Source organism: Petaurus breviceps, unplaced genomic scaffold (assembly GCF_028583685.1).
Source record: "Petaurus breviceps papuanus isolate PSGF00001 unplaced genomic scaffold, PetGlider_PUasm1.0 185, whole genome shotgun sequence".
Lineage (NCBI taxonomy): Eukaryota > Metazoa > Chordata > Mammalia > Diprotodontia > Petauridae > Petaurus > Petaurus breviceps.
Genome location: NW_027185797.1, coordinates 4,355,835 through 4,383,270, shown reverse-complemented (window position 1 = coordinate 4,383,270; position 27,436 = coordinate 4,355,835). Strand labels below are relative to the sequence as shown.

At 40.1% G+C, this 27,436-nt stretch overlaps 2 protein-coding genes across 3 annotated transcripts in view; both read right to left on the bottom strand.

Annotated features, from left to right (window-relative positions):
* Positions 1-9,947, bottom strand: part of LOC138161564 (DNA topoisomerase 2-binding protein 1-like) — a 37,937-nt gene extending 27,990 nt beyond the window's left edge. Inside the window, exons 1-5 of the mRNA XM_069088297.1 lie at positions 9,867-9,947; positions 9,285-9,419; positions 8,810-8,953; positions 5,768-5,949; positions 4,755-4,951 (exon numbers count right to left, since the gene is read on the bottom strand). Coding sequence (XP_068944398.1) covers positions 4,755-4,951; positions 5,768-5,949; positions 8,810-8,953; positions 9,285-9,419; positions 9,867-9,947 — 739 coding nt within the window. The remainder of the gene's footprint in view (positions 1-4,754; positions 4,952-5,767; positions 5,950-8,809; positions 8,954-9,284; positions 9,420-9,866) is intronic.
* A 3,905-nt stretch (positions 9,948-13,852) lies between these two features.
* CCRL2 (C-C motif chemokine receptor like 2) lies at positions 13,853-26,590 on the bottom strand. Of its 2 annotated transcripts, none has more exons than XM_069088363.1 (3): positions 26,435-26,590; positions 18,190-18,431; positions 13,853-17,362 (listed from the first exon to the last, which is right to left on the bottom strand). In XM_069088363.1, the coding sequence occupies exon 3, from the start codon at positions 17,334-17,336 to the stop codon at positions 16,293-16,295; it is 1,044 nt and encodes a 347-aa protein (XP_068944464.1). In that variant the 5' UTR covers positions 17,337-17,362; positions 18,190-18,431; positions 26,435-26,590; the 3' UTR covers positions 13,853-16,292. The 2 variants fall into 2 exon arrangements, with proteins under 2 accessions (XP_068944464.1, XP_068944463.1); XM_069088362.1 differs by having other exon boundaries at positions 26,320-26,587.
* Between the last annotated feature and the right edge of the window lie 846 nt (positions 26,591-27,436).

Here is a 27,436-nt window from a genome sequence, read left to right as displayed (position 1 = left end):
ACCTCAAACTCCTGCCCCCCCTGAACACTCTTCCATCTAATCAAGATCCATGGTGCTGAAAGTTCCCAATCTGAATCCATGGTTACTTGAGATACTCTTTTTCTCTCCCCCTCCCCGATCTACTTCCCTATGTTACCTGCCTTACTTCATGATTCTGTCCCCTGTTCTCTCATGTTATTTGCCTCTTTTATCCCTTTTGCCACTTGTTTTTGTACCTAATTAAAATGTGACTATAACCCACTTTCCCACTGCCAATGCTTTTCTTGGTGAATACTCAAAGAACTAGGTATGCCTGCCTCCATTTCTTAATTTCATTAATTAATCATCAATTCATGTTCATCAATATCATTTTTCTCAGTAAGGATGATGTTGTTCAGTCATGCTGATTTGTGACTTCATTTAGTGCTTTCTTGGGAAAGATACTGGAGTGGTTTGCCATTTCCTTCTCTAGCTCATTTTTACAGATGAGAAAACTAAGGCAAACAGGGTGAAGTGACTTGCCCAGGATGACACACAGCTAGTAAGTGTGTGAAGTCAGACTTGAACTTGGGGAGACGAGCCTTCCAGATTCAAGCCCAGCACCCTATCCACTGCACCACCTAGCTGCCCCCTAGTAAACAAGCATACAGAGACATATTTCAATGTTAAAACATTATAATGCAGACAAGTATGCATTTATACATTGAGAAAATGTATATATGTATGTCAAAGCACAAATGTAATAAACCCCAGTATTTTAAAAAACAAAACTATTCCTGACACGAACCTGATTCAAATTGTGATCAATTCTACACATAATTGTTTTTAATATGCTGCACTTGATACAATCGCTGCAGAGAAAACAGGATCAGGTAGAAGCGACCAAATTAGAATTCTGTGTCTGATATTCTTGAAAACCAGGAGTTCTTGAATGTCCTATAGCATTAGCAAACTGAATAATCATTTAATTATAATATTTATATTGTACTCATTTCAGACTTAGCTTTACATCCATGATCCTGAATGAGCACATCCTTGCCATCAAGGCAGCTCAGCAAACACAAGCAAAGACAGTAAGAAGGAAGCACAGCAGAAAGTCTCTCTCTCATGTCCATCTGTACAGATACTGAAGAGCTTAGAAGCCATTTACTGGAATTCCACATACAGGTCTTCATCTTAGTGAGAAGTAGCACAGGGAAAGAAAAGAGCATAGACTAGGAGTCATAAAACATGGGGTGTGGATTGAGGATCTGTGACCCTCACTCTCAGTGCTGACCCCAGGCAAGTCATTTAACTTTTCTGAACCTCAACATCCTCATCTCTAAAATGTGGATAAGAATAGTTACACTATCTACCTGGTAGGATTGTCATGATGAGGAAAAAGTTTTGTCAACTCTGACACAAAAGAGAGAACTTATTACTCTTTTAGCAAAATACTAGAGAGCACATTTTTTCAGTTTCTTTGCTACCAACAACATATCTTTCACAGACTTTCTCTGGCCCCTGGCTCATCATTCTTGGGAAATACCCTGCATACAAAACAAGTAGCCTACCCAATCATTCAGTGACGGGACTTACTCTTAAAGCCGAACAAGGATTAACTCAATTTAGTCAACTAATTTCCAGAAATAACAGAAAATTATTCAATTAAATCAAAACATTTAATCTATTTGCCTGTGTAGATATAGCAACCTATTATTGTAGCTCTTTTTTTTTTTAACTCTCCAACCCTTGTTTTTTCCAAATAGCTGATATTTGTATGAAAAACAGTAAGAAACAAAAAGAGAGACATAAGATTAAGTGAAATAGTAAAAATACTACCTGTTGCGGAGGCTAGGTGGTACAGTGAATAATACAGCACTGGCCCTGGAGTCAAGGAGGACCTGAGTTCAAATCTGAACTTAGACATTTAACCTTGGGCAAGTCACTTAACCCCAACTGCCCTGCCCTCCCCCCTCCAAAAAACAAAAACAAAAAAAAGTGACAAAATAAAATACTACCTCTAATGGCTTTTAACTTAACACATGGCATGACAACATGCAAGGAAAATTACATATATTTTTGAGCTGATCCTATGGTAACTGAAAGGCATAGGACCCTTCCTCATGTCCTTTATCATTATCATCACTTTTTCAATCAGCAAAAATCTGTCCTCTTAACACTTTTCTCCCCAGAAATTGAGAACTAAGAAAAACAAAACCTACTACAAACATGCATAAACCAAATTAAAAAAAAATTTCTGCCTTGGCCATGTCTAAGTGAAAAAACAACACGCACACATCTGTCTCATTCTGCATTGAGTCATTTCTCTATTAGTAAGTAAGTAGCACGCTTCATTGTTAGTGCTCTGGAATCTTGGTTGGTGATTATGACGATCTGTTTTTAAAGTCTGACACCTAATTGTCTTTATGATATTGTCGTCTTGTGTATGAATCATTCTCCTAGTTCTGTTCACTTCATTCTTCATCAGCTCTTACAAGGGTTCCTAGTTTTCTCTGAAACCATCCCCTTTTATAATTTTTTTTTGTTTCTTTTAATTCCTACGTTTGAACGTTGGAATTTCTATACAACTTTGGTCTTTTATCAGGAATACTTGGCATTCCTCTATTTAATTAAAGGTTATTTTCTGTGAAGGTGAAGAGGGGAGCTACATCCAGTGGACAGAGAGCTGGACTTAAGAGTCAGGAAGATATGAGTTCAAATCTGCCCTTAAGAACTTACTAGCTATGTGACTCTGGGCAAAATCACTTAGCTTGTTTGCCTCAGTTTCTTCAATTATAAATTATAAAATGCGGCACAGGGTTGTTCTGAGGATCAAGTGAAATAACATTCATAAAAGCACTTTGCACAGTGGATTAACACAATCTCTCCCTCCCTCTTCCCCAATACCCTCTCCTCATTCCTAAGATAAGTAACACTTGGCTGTAGATCTAGATCCTTTGCCTTCTAGCATATAATATTCTAAGTTTTCCATTCCTTTCTAAGTAATGGCACTTATTCTCCTGTGATCCCAACTGTGGCTTCTTGGTACTTGAATGTTTTCCTTCTCATTGTTCACAGTAACTGCTTTTGGTTTTAATGTTCCGGGGAGTTTCCATTTGAGTTTCTTTCAAGTGACAAGTGGTTTCCTCCTAGTTCCACTTTACTCTGTGATTCTAAGAGGTTCTGGGAGTTTTCTTTTAAGATTTCTTAAAATATGATTCTAGGCTCCATTTTTGTCATTGCTTTTCAGGTATTCTAGCAATTCCTAAACTACTTCTCGGTGACCTTTTTCCTAGGTCATTTGTTTTTCCTATGTGACAACCTCACATTTTCTCCTACTTTTTTTTTAGACTTTTGATTTTGTTTTACTATTTCTTGTTGTCTCATGGAGTCAAAGACTTCTTTTTGGCCCATTCTAATTTTTAGAGAGTTTGTTGCTTGGGCAAGGTTTTATATATCTTGAGCTAAGCTGTCCTTCCTTTTTAATAATTTCTTCCATAACTCTCATTTCTTTTTCATTTTTTTCATCTAGTACTCTCATTTCATTAAAAAGTTTTTTTTTAGCTCTTTTTAAACTTTTGCTTCAACTCTTCTGGAAATTTTAGTTGACCTTGTACCCAAGATGAATTTTACTTTACTCTCAGGGCATCTCTGAAAGGAAGGTCTAAGCTGATCTGATTGCTGCTTTCTTGTCATCAAGGTAGTTCAGGGCATTGAGCACTGGGCCTGGAGTCAGTAAAACGTGTTCAAATCTAGTTCTATATACTTAGTAGCTATGTAATTTTGGGCAAGTCACTTAAAAAAATGCCTCATCTGCAAAATAGGGGGCATAACAGCATTTACCTCCTAGGGTTGTCGTTCTGATCAAATGGGATAATATTTGTCAAGTACTTAGTATACTGTCTGACACATATTAGGTGCTATATAAATGCTAGGTATTGTCATCATCATTGTCGTTATTGTTATTCCAGGTACCTGCAAAGTGTTTGGTGCTTCCAAAGCGGTATAATTCAGGACAAAGCATGATCACTGCCCTCCTTGGTCTAAGCTTTACAAAGTTCCTAAACTGGGTCTGGGTCTAAGCAAGAGTAAGCTGCTGCTGGATTCAGGCACTATCAGCAAGATGGAAAACCCAGCTGTTCAGAGCAACGGCTCTGAGCTTCCCTTTGGTCTGGTACACATGCTCTTGCTATTTCTCAGCAGGATTCACACGGGTTTAGAAGCTGGAACTACAATGCTGATCTGCTCCTGGGAATCTGGACAGCCCAGGGTCCAGGACCAATCCTTACCCTGGACTGCCGCCTGTAGGTGCAGGCACCTTCATCAGTCTGCCCTGGATCTATGATAGTGAAGGATGAAGCTGCCGGTTGGCACCTGTTCCTAAGCCCTGCAGGAGGTAACAATACCCAGTAGCTTCTGAGTCCTCCCCTTGCCCCTGGCCACAGACCCTGAAGGCTGTAGGGCTCTTTATTGCATACTTCTGGCCAATTTCTGTCCTCAATGTCCATATGCTACTCTAACCATATCCCTAGGATGACCTGGGCTTGTTATGGCTTTTTTTTTTCTATTTTCCCATCAGAATCTGAACCAGTATGTTTTCTAGGTCTGTTCTGTTTTTGCAGGGTAGAGGGGAGGGGGGAGGCTATCTGTACTACTTCTTGCTATACTGCAAACTTGACTCTGCCCACCCACATATGCTATTTTACCAAGGGAAGTAAAACCAAAACATTAACAGGTATCAATGGTAACAGATACTTATGATTGTGGTTTACTTTCTGGGGAATCATTTTTACCTTTTGGTTCCTGAACAATGAGATGTGTGCATTCATTCATGTGCAGATGTCCCATATAGTGACCTCCATGCTCAGCTGTGAGTTGCTGAATTGCCCTTCTTTCCAGGGTACATAAACCACTCACACAAATTGTACAGCCAAAAAATAAAGGGCACTTGAAAATTTCCATATTTATATCTTTACATTGCGTCATAGAACTGAAAAATAAAAAAAAAATTGAAGAAAACATTAATTGTATTGTAAAATTTAAATGAAATATTTGCTCTAAATTTGGGTTAATAAATATTTTACTTATGCTAAAACCAGTCTGTGCTTTTCCCATCATATTTTTCATTCATGTTTTAGGTTTACAATCATAACAACTCAAGTAAGAACTGCAACATATACAAAATCACCTTCGCTTTGAACTTGATATACATATAGGCAATTATGGGGATAGACTAATTCATAACAAACTAAATGGAGACGCAGCAGGGACCTCAGAGATCATCTAATACAATTTCTTCATTTTTTAGATAAGGAAATGGGAGTCCCAGAGGAGTGAACTGACTAGCCCAACACCCAGATACATTTCAATTAACAGAGGTGCTCTGATCCCAAACTCACTACTTTTTCCACATCACACAGCCTACCACGGGCATTTATCATCATTCTGTCTCTAAGAAACTTTCATCCTTCTGGATTTAGGAAAGAGAATGGTGTTGAACCTGTTCAGGTCACTGAATGACAAAGGAAAGAACACACAAAATTTTCTTTGGGGGAACCTGAGAATTAGATTTAAATGATCTCATGCATCATTTCTTTTCTTTCTTTCTTATTGCTTTTTTTTGGGAGGGGGTAAGGCAGAGCAATTGGGGCAAGTGACTTGCCCAAAGTCACATGGCTAGTAAATATCAAGTGTCTGAGGCCAGATTTCAACCCAGGTCCTCCCAACTCCAGGGCCAGTGCTCCATTAACTGCACCACCCAGCTGCCCCATCATGCATCATTTCTTAAGACCAATAAATAACTTACTTCTCCCATGACTTCTTCCACAGCTCTTTTATCCAAGAAGGAAGCATAATAGGTTTCCCTAGGCTTGCAGCCACTAAATATTTTTTGCTGCCAACTTCTCCAGCAATAAGGTGAGTTACTGACATATTCAAATCTCTGCAAAATCGTCCACCCATCATTTGTACATACTTATGAATTTCTTTCTGGAGTGTCAAGAGACAGGGAATTTATTAAACAATAATCAATATCATTTTTCCTAGTATCCATTATTCCAAACATACAACAAAATAATATGTATTCAAACACTAAATTACGTTAAAATGAATTTTTTTTTTTTAAAAAGCAATTGGGGTTAAGTAACTTGCTCAAGGTTACATGGCCAGTTTTTTTTTGTGTGTATGTGTGGGTATTAAGTATCTGAGGCTGGAACCGATCCCGGGTCCTCTGGACTCTGGGGCCGGTGCTCTTACTCACTGCACCACCTAACCACCCCAAAATGAATTTTTAAGACAGATAACTTGTAAAGAAAGATAGAAATCTTCTAACGGGTCAATGGGTCTTTTCAAAGGCATTAAAAGCATATTTCACTAAGTCACTGTTCTGATTTAAAATCCTATCTCTGCTAAGCATAATACTGAATACAAAAAAATGGACATTTAATGAACTGTCAGACTTTGAGGACTCTGTTAAAAAGAAACTTGAACTTAATAAAAGATTGACATACAAAAGCCAAGAGAAATATGAGGTACATACCAAAGACTATTACAAGGGATTCAATAAGGACAATCTGTTTACCTTTTATGTATGTAAAATATAAAATATATGTCTAAGATTGTTATTAGTAATTGGGTAGTCTGTAAGAAAGATTGAGGGTAGAAATGAGTATGATATGACTTCAAAAAGCTTAGAAACAGCTAAATGAGTAATTATCTTATACAAATGAAGTATAAGAGGAAGAACCAACACAGAGGAATTAGATTAGAAGAAGACTGTTAGTTCTGGAAACCTATTTTCACCAGGAATGGGTTCTAGAGGGAACAATACATACATACATACACACACACACACATATATATATAAATATATACATACATACATATATAAACAAGAGGATAAGGGAGGAATCCTGGGGGGGGGGAAGTTGAGTAATATGAGGGCAAGGTAGTGGGTAGAAGTGAAGTAGAGGAGTCAGGAGGGATAGGAAACATGCACAAACATAAAAAAAGATGAGGAGTAAAATTTGTTAGGAAGAGTGTATGTTTATGTGTGTATGTATATATTTATATATGTATTTACGTGTATACATGTGCATATATACATATATAAATACCCATGCTTAATTGTATCCTGGGGGCGGGGAGAGGAAGAGAAAAAAAGAACATAGTAAGTAAAAAGCACACAGCAGAAAACAAAAGAAAACTTACAAGGAAGCACAAAAAAGATGGGCAATTTTCTTTCTTTTTTTTTTTTTTTAAAGCAATTGGGATTAAGTAACTTGCTCAAGGTTACATGGCCAGTTATGTTGTGTGGGTGCCAAGTTTCTGAGGCTGGAACTGATACTGGGTCAATTTTCTTTTAAGTGGTCCTGTGAGTTTATAAGTTCCTTCAAAATACTTATATCAGCACAGAATCTTGATTCAGAAGGGACATCAAGGGACACTGAGCCTAACCCACATCTAGCTAGCACTCTTACTCATTGTGCCACCTGGCCACCCCAGGATGGGCAATTTTCAAAATGAGTAGTGTTTATTACACAGGTTTTCTTGAAATGGAAATTTATTACTGTATATTTTGAAACCTCTCTTATGTTCTGATAAACACAACATGGTTTTTTTCTTATTTTGTATTTAACTTTTAATATTTAAGTTTTATATATTTTTTCTTTTCTTATTAGGGTGGGATCTTTAGAGGGGAGGCTGAGGAAATGGGTCAAAGGGGGGTACAGAAAGGTGTTTAGATTTATGGGAATAGGAGAAGAAGGGAGGGATCCTTGGAATAGGGTAGGTTAAATAACAGGAGGGCAAAGTAGCAGGCAGAATTTAAGCAAAGGAATCAGGAGAGACAGGAAATAAGAGATACGCAAAAATACAAAAACAAAGATCGGGAGTAGAATTTGTTAGGGAAAGTATATGTCTGTGTATATATGTGCATGTGTATATCTATATCTAAATATATTTACACTTAATTGTAGCCTTTTTGGGGAAGGAGGAGAGGAACAGGGGAGGGGGAAAGAACAAAGTAAAAAGTGCACAGCAGATAACAAAAGAAAACTCACAAGGAAGCAAAGAAAAGATGGACAGTTTTCAATACAGTGAGTAGTATTTATTATATAGACTTTCTTGAAATGAAAATTTATTGCTATACATTTTGAATCCTCTTATGTTCTTCTGGGCACATGACATGCTTTTTAAAAAAATGTTTCAATATTTAAGTTTATAAGTTTCTTTTTCTTTATTGTGTATTTAAATGAATATTGTGTATTAAATATTGTATATTGAAGTTAAATTAAATATTGTGTATTAAAATGAAAAAAATTAAGAAATAAGAAAAAAATTAAAATTCTATCTTTACATTTTGATTTATAAGCAGAGCTACCCAAAGTAAGCACTTAATATTATCAGGACAGTATTATAAAAGGAGAAACACTATTCTGGGGTAGGGCTGGTAGTCACTTTGGTCCAGGGGCTGGGGCAATTTTAGGCACCTATTATCTGAAGGGAAATGGTAAGGTGTATATCAAAGCCAGACAATATATAGAGTATGAAATAACAGTCCTGTGATCTGACCAACTGAGGTGTACAAGTAGGTTTCATGATGTAAATATGTGGATGTTTGGTTACACTACATGAACATTACTATGAAATGCCATTAGTTAGAACAAGTTGTATGGAGTACAACTCAACTTGGAGATCAATGTTTTGCCTACCATATTGCTAAACTGCAGCCCTTTACTGAGTAGCATATAAAATAAAATTCAAATTATTTTGAGGTATAGTTTAGTCAACAAAAAAAAAATTCCATTTAAGTACATGTTTATATTAAAATTCTAGTAAACCATCTTACCTTTGCTTCTTTGTCAAGGCTTGTACAAGAAATAATTATATCTGCCATAATCATATTGTAAACTGGGTACTCTGATTTTGGGATACATCGACGGTGCTGTATGCAAAATATAATTACTTGTGGGCCAACAATTCTACAGCCAAGCTACAGAAAAGACAAGATTAACATCATTTAAGTAGGGAAAAAAGATGATTTTTCACATGCCTTTTAACTTCAAGCTGTAGCATTTACCAGTATTCATACCTGTTCTTCAAAAAAATGTAGTTATATCAGTGAGTACTCTCTCCATCAACACATATCACTGTTGTAAACTCAGCAGATAGTCTCTGAGAGTTGTTGTGGCTGGAAAATTTTTCACCTCATAGACTACCTCTATTTATAATTTGCATTTTCCCTAAACCTCATTGGTCTAGAATAATAGCTACTGGAACTAGGACCAGAAAATCCTGAGTAAAGTACAAAGTAGTTGACAAACCTTTTGGAGGTGATCAAATGCAATGCCACTAAATGGTTCACAGATAAAAAGTGATTTGTCATTCTCTTTCATATTCAATGCTTGTTCTTCTGTAAGAGTTTGAAGATATTCTTCTGACAGATATTCTTTCATAGTCTGTAGCAAAAATCGAAATGAAAATATATTTTTAATTATTCACATTTCTATGAACCAAATAATTAGATCAGAAAGAAAAAGAACAAAAAAGTTACGCTGCACTTAATGAATCTGGTTTTTAACAACGAATCAAAAACTTGGTGTAAGATCATTTTCCAAAAATACAAAGTGCTATTCTAGTGAACTACATCAAACATAAAAAAATAATGAAGTTCTAGTAGTGAGTGCCTTGTTCTTCGAAGGGCTGCCCATTAAATACCTCTAAAGTAATGAAAATACAAGTCAAACTCCATAATAGGCAAATGCAAAGTGAATATACAGTCTAACTGTGGAAATACAACATTTTAGTTACAAATCCAATTTTATTAAATGGTAAATAGCTTGATAAATCAAAGTCACCAAAATTTAAAGGAAGATGAATTCACAACTCCAGGCCACTGCACTTACCCCAAAAGCTGCAAAAAAAAGTTCGGAGTTTCCCTGGGCCTTCAGAAACTTTACATGCGGATCTTTGTCTCTTCTAGACATTTTTTGACCTAAAGAACAAAAACTGCGGTCACTTAAAAAAAATACTACTCAAGATAGTTCCAAGAATGGACCTGCAATTTCCCTGGGATAGGGAACTGTCAGATAAAGTACAGGTGGGCACTTTCTCTGCACCTCAGCCTTAGAAAGTTGTCTAGATCCCTGGGAAGTTCAGTGACTTGTCCAGGGTCACATGGCCCATATGCCTCAGGGGCAGAATTGGAACTCAGGTCTTCCTGGTTCTAAGGCCACTTATACTGCCTAAGACAATTTAAATCCAGAGATTTAAATCAGCAACAGAAAAGTCAGCAGTGGAAAGTGAGAAGCAAGGAAAGACAAAGGTCCCTGAGGCTCCCTGGACCGTAGGACAAACGATAATGAAGATCATACTAATAATACCGGTAAAGGAGCTCACGAGAACCAGTTAACAGCTAATATGCGCCCACGCCCACGCTAATATGTGCTAAGCACAGGACAATGGGGGGGGGCGGGCGGGGTCACCGGCCCACTTTCAGATTGGTAGGGGCTTGACGGCCAGGCCCCGCCCACCGCCCCACCCCAGGCCCTCGGGGAGGGAAGAGGAGGAAGGGAAGGAGCATGGTGGCCGGCAGGTGCCAAGTGGTCTTCCACCACTATCGGATTCTCCCTGGGCCAGGAAGGGCCTCAGCCGCCTCCAGGCCCGGGCACTCCCAAGTTAGAACCCCTGGCTATAGAATTGGAGGTATCCACGTGGCTTCGGGACCCCCGTTTCCCCTCCCCCCCCCCCCACATAATCCAGGCTGCTGAGCTGGCCCGTCCACGATTCAGGCCTCACGGCCAAGTTCGGGAGGAGCACCACTTGAACCCAGCTCCTGCCGTCTCCCAGCCTGAGGCCCCTTTGCCAACAGCTGCCCCCGGGGCAGCCGCACAACGGCCGCCTCAATACCACCCTCGCTCCCATCTTCACGCCGCACCCTGGCTCTTCGACGTTCTGAGGCGACTGAGGGCGGCTCCGACGAGACTGCGGCTGCGTGCGAGTCCAAAACGAGGCTCCAAGCTGGGCACGTGACCTGAGGTAACCCCGCGCGCACGCGCCTGGGCGTGAGGCGAGAGGACCCGTGGGGGAGGGGCGAAGCGAGTTTCCCGCCAACCGGGACGGAAGTGACGCAACCCCTGGTTCTCGAAATTTTCCACTACAGTTGAAAATGTAATGAAGATTCTTTCATTGGGAAAAGTTCGTTTTTATGTTTAAGTTAGAACTAGCTCAGATTTCTCTGGAAGAATTTCCCCGCCTTTTTTAAAAGTTCCCATGCATTATTTCTTTTGGGAAAGATGCCCCTTCTAGGGACATTTGACAGCCTGACCGTTCGGAACCTCCCGTCTTTGTGTCACGTTTCCTACTGGCTTTGTCTCTGTCTTGAGTCGTGGAAGCCTCCTCCTAGTGCTTGACTTCATCCAAATGCCCCCCCCCCCCCCCGCCATGAAAATCTACCAGGGCCCCATAAGCGGGGGCTATCAGGAGGGGGCAGGGAACAGGCAGCCTGGAGGCCACGTGGAGTCCTCTAGGTCCTCAAGCGCAGCCCTTTGGCTGGAACCAGACTTCACAAAATGGATCCCCTTTAACCGTCAAAGCACGCCTGCAGAACATAGGTGTTTTTTTCCTATGAAATTTGGCTTCAGTCAAAGGACCGCCCTTGAGGACCTAGAGGATCCCATGTGGCCTCGAGGCCGCAGGTTCCCGGCCCCCCTCCCCCAACTCCTTCCCTGCCCCCCACAAGGGGTCTTCTGGGGCCCGCCCTCTTCGAGGGGAGCCTCTCTGTATACAGGGTTCAGAGCCCAGATGGCAGGTGCCAGAGGCCTTGGCCCGAGGCCTGGCATCTTCCCCTCTCCCCCCCAGGATGAAACGAGGCCATGCGGCCTTGGGCCTAGGCCAGTGCCATCCTCGGGATTGGCACTGGTCCTTACCAAAGGATGTCCAGAGCCTTGTTCTGCCTTTCCAGCCCTGTTCTTCATTCTCCTCAGCATGAAAATAAAAACCAGCCTACGGGGAGCATCACTTCCTTGTCCCTGTGTCACTGTTCTTAGCGGACGAAGCCGTGGCACACCCCTGCGCTTGCACACGTCCCTCCTTGGTGCTCAGGCAGACAGTCCGATCTGCTGCTTCATTAAAATGTAGGGGATTTTACACAGCAGCGTTGGAAACTTGAAGCTAATGGAGAACTTGGAGTCTCCACATTTCATCACAACTTAGTCTTGTCCCCCTTCAGGATGCACAGATGGATGTAAGCATATAGATACGCGTGTGTGGTAGAAGAAAGACGTGCAGTATTACAAATGCACAAGTTGTGCTGGGGGCATCTGGGGTCAGGAATCCTTCTGTTACAGAATTCAAATCTGGTCTCAGACACGTTCTAGCTGGGTGACCCTGGGCAAGTCACTTCACCCTGTGTGGGCCTCAGTTTCCTCCTCTGTAAAATGAGCTGGAGAAGGAAATGGTCACCACTCCAGTATCTTCACCAAGAAACCCCCAGCTGGGGTCACAGAGAGGCAGGCACGTCTGGATGACAAACAATCAAGGCCACCCTTTTCCCATCTTGTTTTGGATTCTTGCATGAGTGTTTATCTTCCCGGCATCCAAGGACTGTTTTGTGTTCCTTCCAGTAGAGTCGTCCTGCTTGCTTTGCTGGGGGCAGAGCTCAGATTGATAGAAGTTTTCCTCTCGAAACTTCTTAACCCTCAGAGCTGTCCAGAAGTGGCGTGGGAAGCTTTGGCAGGGGGGTGAGATCCGCTTCCACGGATGGCTCTCAGCATAGTTTAGCCAGAGCACTAGAGGGGAATCTCCTGACCTAGAGTCACATCTCAGCTCTGATCCTTTCTGCTTCTATAAAGAGAGAGACAGGAAGTGGGGTGGGAGGGCAGGGGCAACACGCAGACCAGTCTAGCTGGAAAATAGAGCAGTGGAAGCAATGTGACATTAGCCTTGAAAGATAGGTTGGGGCTGGATTGTCGGGGGCATTAAAAGTCAGAGGAGTTTGTCATTTATCCAGAAGCAGTAGGCTCCCTAGAGAGTTGGCGAACAGAGGAATGTCATAGTTAGATGTGTGCTTTAGGGATATCACTCTGAATGGAGAAAAGATAACCTGGAGGAGAATGAGGAGAATAATCCTACTGAAAGATAGGTTGTGGAGGTAGGATTGGTAAGACCTGGCAGCTGGGTTTGGATTGGGCATGGGTGTGCGAAAGGTGAGATGTCAGGGTGACTCTGAGTGACTAGAAGGATGGTGGTTCTCTCAACAGAAAAGTAAAAATTCAGAAGAGGGTAGGGTTTTGGGGAAAAGATAATGCATTCTGTTTTGGGTATTTTGAGTTCGAGAACCTCATGGGACACCCAGGTAGAAATGTCTAGCAGGTAGTAGGTGATGAGAGAACTAGAGCTCAGGAAAGAGATGTGAGCTTCATGGGTATACATATTACACATATATACATACACACATATACACATACACACATACATCTTATATATACAGGCATTTTCATAGTCTAGTTTCTTTATTTGTCCATAGAGATAATTTTATTTTATTATCTTATATATCTTTATTTTATTAACTTATACTACCTATCTCACAGGACATGTGTGAGGGTCAAATGGTATAATGAATGCAAACTATTTTATAAATCTAAAACAGATATATATATATATAATATACATATATATGCAAACTATTATTATTTAATAAGGCTTGATGACAGCTGTAAAAAATATAAGTTGGAAAACATGGGTGAGGAGTAAGACATAGAGAGGTCAAAAGTTTATAGTATATTCAGAAGCCTAACACATATATGTCATGAACTTTTTTTTTTTCCAAGAAGGGAATCCACAGGTACCAGAGACCAAGAAACATAAAAATGAAATTTTAACAAATACAAAATAACTTGTCATGGATGTCAGAGGTATTTTTTATTAAGCAACCTGCATGTAGTCAGACCACTGATTTGTTAGAGCAAAGATAAAAATCAATATAAAAATGGAAGACAAAATAAAAGAGAGAAAGATATGGCTAACAATTCAGTCAACTTCAAAAGGCATTTTAAACAAGCTCTTAATGTAAAAAAAAAATGGTAATGTATAAAAGAACAGACATTGACATGGATTAAGACTTTCTTAAGAAAGTTTAACCCCTGTAAATTAATTGCCACAAAAAGGAATCAATTGCCACTCGAAAAAAGACTAGGCACCACAGTCACTTGGTTTAATTGTCAAAGAGAGACAGATGACATCCAAAAAAACATTGGTTTAAGGTCTTAAGGTTTCTAAGGTCTTAAATTATGAGCAGCATTACCTCATAAGGCAGCAGGAAGCAGCCAAGAGAGACAAGGCAAAAACAAATTCACAAGGTTGGTGAAAGACAAACCAACCAAAGTCATCCTGAAGTATTTTAAAGATGAAACTTGGAGGACAAAAAGTAGATGAAAAATAGAAAACATTTGTAAAAATCTTCATGCAAAGTCTTTTCATCATAAATTCCAGTAAAGCCTCCATCTTTGGACTCTAACACTTCAGTCCCAAGTATGCTATATAAAGAATTATTGTTGAAATAGCAGTGACAAACAAAGGTGGGAAGAGGAGCTGGGCTAAATAAGACATAAATGTCTCTACACAGAGGAAATCCATCATAGAGATGGCCCAATTTTGAGTGCACTGAGATCAAATCTCAAGGTGCTAGCAAAAAAACACATACCTTATTGTTAAACAAATGCATTCAAGAGAATGCTGATAACTACCAACCCATGTGCCTCTTTTCCATCTCTATGAACATTTTAATCGACCAATGTATCATTTGGGAAGGAACTGACTTAGATGAGAATCAGAATGTAAGCACTTCAAACATACTTCACTTCTCCATAACCATCAAGCTCCAAGGACTGCACCAACACCTTGACCATCAGGCAGTACCAGAGACAGGGATTGATAATCATTTACTTTATCATTGCTGTTCCTAAGGTAATGCCCTAAGCATCTATTCAGTATCCTGGAAATTACTTTGCATATATCTTATATTTGATTTTTAGTGCATTTGTACCCTGTCACCCTCTTTTCCCTCATCCCCCACTCGCAATAGAATTTAAATTCTTGAAAGCATGAAATGTTTGCTTTTTGTCTTTGTATGTGCAGTGCTTGGTACAAGATAGTCACTTAATAAATGCTAGTTGAATTGAATTGAATTGACAGATATTGCAGATGAATAGTGAACTAGTCCAGAATTAGAAGAGAGGAGAGCAAACTAGGTAACATGGAAATTACACAGTATTTTTTAATGATCTGTCATACTAAAACAAAGGCCTATCCTTTTAACCAGAATATTCTTCTGGCAATGCTATGTATAAAAATAACTGACTGACATCCATATAGCAATTTAAGATTTGCAAAGCAGGTTAATACATTGTTATCTCCATTTTACATATAACCAAACTGAAAGAAGTTAATTGATTCGCTGTCAGCAATTATCAGAAGAAGGATTTGAACCTAGCTCCTCCTCACTTTTCTTTCCACTATGCCACAATTGGTCCTTGAAGAATTAAATTTGATTCACTCATAAGGCAATGGAGCAGCTCAGAGAGGGCATGTGTTGGCAGCAATAAACATATTGTTCAGTTGTTTTTCAGTTGTAACCAACTCTTTGTGACCCATTTTGGCAAAAGTACTGGAATGGTTTGCCATTTCCTTCTCTAGCTCATTTTACAGAAGAGGAAACTGAGGCAAACAGGGTGAAGTGACTTGCCCAGTAGTATGGGTCCAAGGCCAGATTTGAACTCAGGAAGGTGAGTCTTCCTGACTCTAGGCCTGGCACTCTTATCTGCTGTGCCTCCCACTTACCCCAGCAACACATTATCAACTGATAACTGTACCAGACAAGTGAAAAAAAAGGATGATAGCATCAGAGAAATGTATAACAGAAAAATGTATAACTAGTCACGGGGTAACAGCAGAGATGGCCAATGGCCATTTGTTCCATTGGTATTCATGCTGTATGAAGAGGAAAGACCCAGCATGTTAGGTAGAGCCCCTTGAGAGGATTTATTGGAAGATAAATAGGGTCGGACTTCACCCCTATCTTCTAGGCACTTATTTAATTGGTTAGATATGACATGTACTATATACATGGTTGCCCTTATACACACATATGTATGTGTGCATATACATACGTGTAAGTATGTAATATATGTGTATACACACATGTGTAAGTATGTAATAGAGATTTACATACATGTATAAGTACATAATAGAGATTTACAAAAAACAGTTACCCAAAGCCAAGTCATAACTGAAATCAGGGGAATTTAATTTATTTAGCCTGCACTGAATATAGTTTAAAATCTAGTAGAATGGTACAGAGGTCCTTTTGTCGTCGGCGATTGCTGTTCTGCCCCCTCCCTCCGATGACCGTCAGAGTTATTTTGGAGATGGAAAAGGCAAGGGAGACGTCTTCGAAGTGTCTCATCTAGGAGCCCATAGACCATGGGATTAATGCAGCAGTGAGTGTTGCCAATAATTTTGGTTACTTGGACTGCTTTGTCCAGGCGATAGCTGCTCTCACAATTGCTCAGGTTCAAGTGCTCTTGGAAAGTCGTAAGGAAAAGCGCTAGGTTGTAAGGTGTCCACAACCCCATAAAAATAAGTGTCATGACAAAAATAAGTCTAAAAAGTCCATACTTTTTCTCCTTATATCTTGGTGTTTTTTTAATTCTTCCATAGCAAAAGATAGTAACAAACAGTGGAATGAGAAATCCCAAAATGTTCATCTTTAAAGTCAGAAAATGCTTCCAGAACTTCTCATCCCCCAGAGGATAATGAGGCTGAACAAAGCGGCAGATGTAATCTTTGCCTTCCATTTGAACTTGGGAAAGCACCAATTCTGGTAAAGCAGCTAGCATGGCTAGTCCCCAGGTGCTTGTAATGATGCCATAGGTGGTCTTGGCAGCCAGGTGAAATCTTCCCATGTGGACAATTGCCAGGTACCTGTGTATTATCAAAAGTATCAGGAAACACATGTGCCCATAGTAGCCTACTGAGTAGAACCCAGAAATAACTTTACACATTGTATTTCCAAGGTCCCAGCTGTGTATTGCAGTGTGAATCCAGAAAGGGAAGGTGACCAAGAAAAGGAAATTAGAAATGACTGTGTTTAGGAAAAAGACGTCCACCACCTCCTTCAGTCTTTTGTATTTGGCCAGCATTAGCACAAGGAGGACATTGCCTACCAGGCCGAGGATAAATACCAAGGAATAAATCGGGGGCAGAAATTGTGCTGCAAAGATTTTGTCGTCATGTTTGTGGCACTGTTCTGTCACATCATCAGTAAAATCGTCTTCTATTAAAACATCATAGTCGGTTGTCGAAGTGTCATTGTCCATCTTTGAAGGATCTTTTTTCTCTCACTCTGAATAAAAGAAAAAAAAATAAAGCAGGAATAGTAAACATAACCATGCTTCCCTTTACAGAGTTGGTGTTTTTATAGTGGAAAAACCATTGGCCTTCAAGTTAGAACACCTGAGTTGGCCTCCTATCTCCAGTACTTACTGGGTCTGTGACCCTAGGCAAGCCACTTAAACATTCTAAGTCTCTTTTTAAAAACAGAACTCTTCCATTTATTGGACATAGTAATGACTGGCATTTTTGTAGGGCTCAAAGCTTGAGTTACCTCATCAACAAAAATGAGGGTGACAATACATTTACCATCTAGTTCTCTACCATGTAATGTTAATGAGAGTAGGCTTAGCACTCACGTGACTAGTCACTTTCATTGATGTGTGTAATAAAAATTTCTCAGAATTTGTCCATGCTTTACCAAAGCAATGAATTCAGTTAAGCAAGTATTTAGCTATGTGTTTCTCTCTGTGCAAGGTGTTATGGGAGAATGAAAAATATATACTCTCTGAGGATCTCACAATCATTTGGGCAGTGGGGGGGGGGAAGAGAAAGGGGAAGAGTAGAGTAAAACATGTACTCATAAAATAATTAGCAAACAATAGAAGACATTCCAATATAAAATACCAAAGAACCAAGCATCATAACTTAACTAACACAATTCCATTTAACATGCACTTTTAAAAGGGAAATAGAGTATGTAACAGTTTTTCACCAACTGAAAGTTTCTCATAAAAGGCCTGTTATCTTAGTTCTAAGAAAACGTATGTAAGAGTTTGTGGAAGTAAACATGATTTATATATTGGCTACTCAGCAGTTAATTAAAAGAAGATAGCTTACCAGAAAGATCTTCCTATGTGAAATTCAGTTGTTTTCTGACCAACCACCAAAAGAGCCATGTATAGGAATAATCTATTTGCTAAATAGCGAGACTTCGGTCATTTATAGCTCTAGTTCTGAGCCCTGAAGGAGGAGGAAGTTCATCTCTCTCTTAGTTTTTGCCTGTGGGTCAGCCTTTGTAACTTCCTGAAATAAGTAGACTGGAGACTCCTCCAAGTAAGTCATTAGGACTTCAGAAGCTTCTGTGAAAATAGAGGAAGCAGTTATTTTTCTTTCTCTTCCTCCCCTGCCCCACACCCACCTCTGGTTTTCCCGCTTGCCAGTTCTCCTGCCTACCCAAGATAAGCATATTAGGTGGCCACTCTGCAGGATGGTTTGTAGCTTCTAATGGCTCAACTTCTATTTTAGAATGAGTCTTACATCATTCCATTCCTTATCCCAGAATAACCTCCTTTCCATCTCTACCCTTGAAATCCTACCCACCCTCTAAGTCCTTCCCCAAATGCTTTCTGTTCCTTAAAACCTCCTCAGATCTCCCTGCCCCACTGTGTCTTCAAGCTAGAAATGATGAACTCCATCTATCCCCCAGAGTCTGCCTCCAGTCCACCTTTCACAGTACAGTGCAGGGAATTAGGTTCTGAAGTCAGTGTTTAAGGTAAAAATTGTGTATAATCAAAATTACCCCAAAAAGCTCACAAGTAAAATACTCCTATAATATAAATAAAATAATAAAATAAAAAAAGTAAATTTTACTCCTAGGTAAAATACAACATAACTCTTTCAACAGATGTACCTGGGAAGGGCTTAAGAGAGTCAAAAAGGCAATAGAAGTCAGAGAACAGATGTAACTAAAATGTTGATGTGCTGTGGAAACAATCAAATATAAATTTCATTTTTCACAATACCCAGTTAAGCTATTGGTTAGGAAACAGGCATAAGCTAGTTTTTTTTGCTCATATTTTTTTTTAAAGCAACAGGTAAAGACTTAGATGGCAGGAAAACTAATGATTAGGGAGAAAATACTCTTGAAGGGGCTTTGCAGTGAAGTGAGATCATAATAGAAAGTGATTATACCCCCAACTATTCCTTCTTTCTGCATTACCATTAGATAAGAGGAGATAGGCTGCCAGCTAAGGGGTGTAGTGGATGCAGTGCCAGGCCTGGGGTCAGGAAGACTCCTCTTTATGAGTTCAATCTGGCCTCAGACACTTACTAGCTGTGTGGCCCTGAGTACTAGCTGTGTGGCCCTGAGTAAGTCACTTAACCCTGTTTGCCTCAGTTCATCTGTAAAATGAGTTAGAGAAGGAAATGGCAAACCACTCCAGTATCTTTGCCAAGAAAAGCCCAAATGGGGTCATGAAGAGTCAGACAAGACTGACCAGCAACAACAAAAACAACCACCAGCACCACAACGAGAGGAGCTACAAGGGTGCCAAAGGAAACACTTGGGGGGCATTCTAGTTGACTAGGAATTCCAGGGAGGCAAATTTAGGGTCTCCTTTTCATGAACTTATTAGCTCTGTCAACCTACACAGAATGAACAGACTATGAAATATAATGAAGAGAACTGTGACTAAGGAGAAGGAATGTGCAGGTCTCCCATCTTCCACTCTTGGTCATTCACACATTGAGTTGAAGAGCAGCCAAAGTCACCTGTACTATTTAGTTTCTTTTCTTTTGCTGAGTACACGTGATTGAATTCATATACATGAACTATTCCTATGATGTGACTACATTCTACTCTCATTGGGTCTCCCTGCCTTTACCATAACTCATCATTACATCCCCTGCCTCTGTGTCTTTCCAAAAACTACCCCACATGTTTCCCTTAAAGCTGAACTCAGGTGGCACTACTTCCTACAGGAAGCCTTTCTGGGTCCCTTCTTTTTACTACTCTGTTCTTCCTGAAATTGACTTTCATTTACATACCTGTCTACATCTTGTATCCCTACCTCCTTGAGAACAGAGATTATTTTTCAGTCTTTGTCTCCTAGTACTGAAAATCAATCTTACTCATAGTAAATACTTAGTAAATGCTTGTTGAACTTAATTTAACAATGCGCTTAATACACTCTACCAATAATAGACGGAAAACTCCTTGAAGATATGGAACCATATTCTTAGTTACCTTCATATACTCAAATATTTGTTAAATGGATTTGAATACTATGCTTAGGCATGAGTATTTAAAAGACTGTTACTACATGTTCTATAACTCTGTAGTATAGTGGCAGAGAGCTGGTTCTGGAGTCAGGAAAACTTGACTCTGGTGTACTTGATGTGTGGTCCTGGGCAAGCCACTTAACCCTTTAGGGCATTGGACAACTCTCTAAGACTGTTAGCTGTACAAAACAGTTGTTTATATGCTTGGGCAGAGGGATTTATGCAAACCAATGAAGTTATGAATATAAACAAACAAAAAAAGATGACCAAAGAAAAGTTGATCTTTACTCTCAAAGATCTTACATTTGTCACGAACAGCTTATCATCTACAATTCATATTGCCTTCAACATCCACTATGACCAAATATTTTAAAATCATCTCCTCCAACCATAGCCTTCAGGGGCCATAGTGACAAGGCAGGGAACTATAATAATAAGAATATAACTGAAGGCAATGTAGCCTAATGGAGAGAGGACTGGACTGGAAGTCAGAACTGAGTATCAGCTTTGCCATCTAGTGAGTGACCTTGGGCAAGTCTCTGAACCTCAGTATCTGCATCTGTCATATGAGGAAGAGAGTCCATCTTCCCACCTTTGCAATCTTACGACATTCTACTTCTTTCCTCACACTCTTATGTGAGCCATAATGGCCTACTTGCTGTTTCCCAAATATGGCATCCTAGCTCCCATCTCCTTGTCTTTCTAATGGCTATTCTTCATGCCTGAAATCCTTTCCCTTCCAATATGACTCTTGGAATCCCTGCCTTTCTTTAAGGCTCATCTCCTTCAGAAGACCTATCCTCGTCCCCCCAGCTACTAGTATAGCTAGCTACTAAGATAACCTCCTAAGGTTATATTATATCTTCTCTGTATTTATCATATATGTTCTGATTCACGTGTTGTCTCCCCATTCAAATGAAAGCTTCTTGAGGCAATGGTCTGTTTCTGCTTTTTATTTGTATACCCAGGACTTAGCAGAATGCCTAGCATATAGTAAATGTCTCTTGGTTTAGTGAATTGAAAAATCAGAGCCTGGGAGACAGAAGTAACACTCTTGGTTTTCCAGGTCTGGCCATATTCTCAGAGACAGAGGTCTGTCCTTGAGTGGAATTTCCATGCCTTTCTAAAGGCTGCCCTCTATAGTCCTGCTCCTGGGTCAGTGGTATGCCAGACTAAAAGGTCAGGACCTTTTTCAGAACCACACAGTTCATGGCAAGTCCAGTCCTGCTCTCTTTTAGGACCCTGCACTCCAGTGGACCTTAGCTGCATTACCTTGGGGCCTTCCTGTCATGCCTGGTGTGACTCTGTTGTCTGTCTTGTCAAGGGGTTGCTACTTCTTCCTGTTCTCTTATATAGTGATTCCAGTGTTTGTTCATGAAGACTATGAATGAGAACGTCAATTTTCTTTTAAGTGGTCCTGTGAGTTTATAAGTTCCTTCAAAATACTTATATCAGCACAGAATCTTGACTCAGAAGGGACATCAAGGGACACTGAGCCTAACCCACATCAAGCTTTTCCTCTACAAAAATCCCTAAAAAGTGGTGGGTGGTCCATTTTTTGTTTTTTGAAGACCCCTAGCGATGGGGAACATGCTTCCTTCCTCCCAAGGTCACCTATTTCACTTTTGACTTGCTTTTGTTGTTAGGACATTTTACTTAACATAAAGCCTAGTATCTGCCTCTCTGCAACTTCTACCCATTGTTTTAACTTCAGTACTTTGGGACCAAACAGAGGAAATGTGTTTCAGAGGACAAATGAAAAATGCCTCCTGGCTTTGAACTCTGTGTTTGTCACTCATCTGTGTAAACTTGGTTATTCACGTAACTTCCCTGGGCTTTCCTCATCTGAAAGATAAAGTAGTTAGACTAGGTGATCTGTGAGGTCCTTTCAAAGTATGATGTCTCATCCTTAGTCCACATCATAATTTTCCAAATTCATTGCTGTTGAGTTGTTTCGGTTGGCCCTGTTTGGAGTTTTCTTGGCAAAGATACTGGAGTGGTTTGTCATTTCCTTCTCCAGTTCATTTTACCAGATGAGGAAACTGAGGCAGAGTGTAGTGACTTGCCCTGGGTCACAGAGCTAGTAAGTGTCTGAGACCAGATTTGAACTCATGAAGATGAGTGTTCCTGATTCTAAGCCTAATGCCCTATCCACTAAGCCATCTAGGTACCCCAAATCCTTCCAGTATTTGAGGTCAACGCTCATATTTTTCTCTTAAGTCTTCTCTTCATGTTAAACATCCCCATTTGCTTAAAAGAATCCTCATGTGGCATGGACCTGAGGCCCCTCACCATCCTGTTTACTCTCATGCATTTTGATAGTGTCCTTCCTAGAATGTGGCATCCAGAACTGAGCTTAGTACACCAGATGAGATCTAAACAGGACAGAATATAGTGGGATGATCATTTCCTTTATTCTGCATGTTATGCCTCTCTTAATGCAGTCAAAGAGCATATGAGCTTTTTGGATCGCCAGATCTTACTTCTGATTCATTGAGCTTGTGGTCAGCTAAATCTCCAAGATCTTTTTCTCAATAACTAGCCCTGTTTCCTCAATGGTGTTCATCTAAATGAGTTTTTGAACCCAAGGAATACCTCTTCCTAGCTGTAGATGACTATCAGTTGACAGAGTCCATTTATATGGACTATTGAAGAGCATTCTTCTCGTCAGAGACCTGGCATGGTAGTAACTGCATCTTTCTTGTCCTGGAGGTACCCCCAAATGGCCAAGACACACCTCCTAAACTTGCTAAAAGTTCCCCAGAGAGAATTCTCTTTTTTTTAATCTGAGGATTTTTCCACTTGACATCAGTCCCTGATAACTTTTCTATCATAAAAGCTACTCAAGCCATACAAGTTCAAGGTTGAGTTTTAAATGTCACAAATGTTATTTCACATTAGCCAAGACTGACCTTTAAAAGAGTGGTTGGTGGTTTTATAATTGGTGTAGGTCAAGATGGAGTTGCTGCGGCTTGTGACACTGAAGGGCCAACCACGAGTCCAAGAATAGTGTTCTTAGGCTATGACTCCCACCCAAGCATTCACAGGTAACAAGTCACATAGATTTACCCAGAGATGGCATATCCAAATCCATTCCATTCACAAGGATGTATTGAACACCCATGTACCAACATTGTGCCTGGCACTAGAAATTCTGAGACAAAAACAAAACAGGGCCTGCCCTTGAGGGATTTATGTTCTATTAGAAGTTGGGGGACTGTACATAGGCAAGAAAATACAAACTAGATAGTAGATAAAATAATTTTGGAGGAAAGTGCACTAAGCTGAGGACCTAGTTAGGCTTCCTGTAGGAAGTGACACAACAGCTGAGCTTTGAAGGAAGTTAGGGATTCTGAGAGGTGAAGGTAAGGAGAAAGGGCATTCCAGGTATGGGTACTATGCAACGGTACTAAGATAGGAGATGGAATATTATAGACAGTTCTAGTACCAGTATCTATAAAGTGGCAGGGGAAGGGGTTGAGATGTTTCTCTGTTTCTGGTAGAAATGCCATCTTAGATACTCTCCAAGATACCTCAAGAGGGATAAAGGAGAGTCTTGGATCAATTGCCTTCATAAATAGGCAGCGAGGGAAGAATTAGACGAATTGATGCAAACTGAAGTAAATCAGATGATCTATTTCAGAACTATTTATCCATCCCTTACCCCTCCATGGAGCCTTAGTTTCACATCTCCAGCTGCCTATTAGACATGCAGCTGATTATCCTGTAGATATCTTAAACTCCACATGCCCAAAACTAACCTCATTATCTTTTCCCCAAAATTCTCCCTTTTCCCTAACTTACTTATTATTGTCACAGATTCCATCATCCTTCCAGTCACTCAGCCTTGGAACCTGGTGTGTCATCCTTGACTCCTCACTTTCTCACCTCCTCCCCATATCCAATCTGTTGCCAGGACCTGTTGATTCTGTCTACACAAGGTCTCTCCTATCCTCCCCATTCTCCCCTTTGATACTGCTACCATCTGTGTACAAGTCCTTATCACCTCATGACTGAAAATGCAATAGCCTTTTAATTAATTTCCCTGCATCATTTCTCCCCCTTCGGGCCATTTCCACTCATCTATCAAAGTGATCTTCCAAAAGTGCAGGTCTGACCATGTTACTTCTCTACTCAATAAACTTCATGGCTCCCTACTACCTCTAGGATCAAATATAAAATCTTCTGTTTGAAAACCAATGCACCTAAAATTATAAGAGAACAAGGTGATTGGGGGGAACGTCTTTGTGGGAAGTTTCTCTAATAAAGTTCTTATTTCTAAGGTATGGAGGAAAACTAATGAAATATGTTTGAACCACTCTTCAAATGATGGCCAAAGGATATGAACAAGTACTTTTCAGAGGAAGACATCCAAGCTATCAATAGCTTTATGGAAAAGTGCCTCAAATCACTAATAATGAGAGGAATGCAAATTAAAACAACTTAGTAAAATTGACAAAAAAAGAGAAAGACACATACTTCAGAGCTGTGGGAAAACAGATGCATTAGTTCACTGTTAGTGGGGCTGTGAACTGGTCCAGTCATTTTTGGAAAGCAATTTGAATCTATGCTCCAAAACTCAGTGGTACTACTGGATGCTCATATGTACAAAAGTACCCATATGTACAAAAACATTTATAGCAGTTCTTTTTGTGGTGGTAAAGAACTGAAATCTGAAGGATTACCCACCAGCTGGTGAATGGCTGAACAAATAATGGTATGTGAATGTGATGGACCACTATTGTGCTATAATAAATGATTTATAGTTTCTGAGAAGCCTGGAAAGACCTGTACAACCAAGGCAAAAAGAAGTGAGCAGAACCAGGAGAACGATTATACAGTAACAGTAATATAGTAAAAGCAAACACTCTTTTCCTCACCTCTGCCTTTTGACTGCCCTAACTTCCTTTAAGTCTCAGCTACAATCCCCCCCCTTCTGCAAGAACTTTTTCCTGACCTACCTTAATGCTAATGCCTTCCCTCTGAGATGATCTCCTGCTTATCTTGTATATATCTTGTTTGTCCCTAGTTATTTACATATTTCCTCTCCCCTATATTAATTAGATTGTTGTCTAATAGGGCAGGTGTTATTTAGGCCTTTCTTTATATTCCCAGTGCTTAGCACAGCACCTGGCATATATTGGGAGCTTAATAATAATTGTTGACAGTGACTTGAATAGCGAGAACAAAGAAAATGATTTTTTTAAAGACCAATAAAAAGGACTAAGAAAAGAAGTTAACTTAATGCTGTGTAATTATAGTGACCAAACATGGCCCAGACGGAATGATCAGAAAACGCATCACCCTCTCTTTTTGTAGAGATGGGGGCTGTGAGTGTGGAACAATACATATGCCATCATACGCAATCAATGTTAGTTTTCTTGAGCTGTTTCTTCACCTCCTCTTTCCTTTTTATTCTCTGTTTATAAGGGACAGCTTTCTGAGTAAAGGAAGCAGGAAGGATGTATTCAGCAATAGCATCAGAGATTTCAAACTGGAAGGAACCTCAGAGTCCATATAGTGCAACCCCCTCATTTTTAAAGATGAGGAAACTGAGAAACAGGAAAGTTAAGTGACTTGCCCAAAGTTAGGTAGGTAAGTTAGTGTCAGAGTTAGGATTTGAACCTAGGTCTTCTGGCTCCAGAAGGAGTACTTTTCCCACTATAAAATAAAGGTGATGTAAAAACAAAAGAGATCAATAACTATTTAAAAAACCAAATCAGATGTGCAGCCAAGATGGTACTTAAATTTCTATATCTTTCCCTTCTGGTAAATTAGCACCCTACTTTGGTGTGGGCATTAAGCATAACCTCATTTCCCAAGATATTCTGAGTGGTGGGGACAGAAACTCCACAATACCTTCCACCTCCCTCCATCAGCCACCTTCCCAGTGTACCAAGAGAGCACAGCAGCACCTCAGAGAAAGATTCCAACCACCCTAATGCCCCACACAGCCCCCTTCCCGACCTGCTGAAGTTTGGCTTAGGTCAGGCAGCAACTTTCTTCATAGCTGAACCATTCCTTCCCAGAGGCAACGGGGTTGTAGCCAATCTGAACTCCACCAGCAAAAGCAATTACTCACCACCCCAGGACCCTTCCTTTATATACGGCATACTAGGAATTTCCACCTCTGTATATCAGAGTGATGAAATCCAGCCCCAGGCTCGGTGGCTCCCCCTCAGAGGCATCCCCAGTCACGAGCCCAACTCTGACACATTCTTCTTGGCAGTCACGTGACATTTGTGTCTGTTTTCTTAATGGGGGAAATGGAAACTTAGAGTGAAACTGAAATCATACCAAAACAGACTGTTATAAAAGGCAGTAAGAAAAATGATTCTCAAGGCTGATGTCAGCTTCCTGTCTGAACAGAGGGAGGGTGTCTGGAAGAATGGAAGGAATAGTCTCACTAACTTCTGTACTCATCAAGCAGTATTTAGATGATTTTATACAATTCAGAATACTGTATTTTTTTTTTTTAAAGAAATGGTCTTTTGTTTTGACATCACCTAAATTTCTTGCCGTATCCTATCCCCAGTTCTGGGTACTACATTAAAAAAAACTTTGTTATTTGGATGCTACATTTTAATTTATTTGGGTACTATGTTTTATATGGATACTATGTTTTATTTAGGTACTACATTTTAAGAGAAATACTGGAAAGTTGGAATGACCCACAGAGTCAGTCCTGGAGGCTTGGGAGGGCATGGAAAGCTCATGAGGTACAGTTGAAGGATCTGGGGTCTTTAGTTTAGAAAAGGGATGGGGGGCATAATAGCTGTCTTCAAATGTTTGAAGAGCTAGGATAGGTAAAAGAGAGTAGATTTCTGCGCTGTAGGGGAAAGAACTAGGAAAAGTGGGTAGGACATATAAGGAGGCAGATTTCAGTTCAATAGAAATTTTAACTTTTTAACAATGAGAGCTGTTAAAATGAAATGGACTGGGGCGGCCAGGTAGCACAGCAAGTAAGAGCATCGGCTCCAGTGTTGAGAAGACCTGGAGATCGAATCCCGGGCTCAGACACTTAGCACCCACCCAGTAACACCTGGCCGTGTAACCTTGAGCAAGTTACTTAACCCCAATTGCT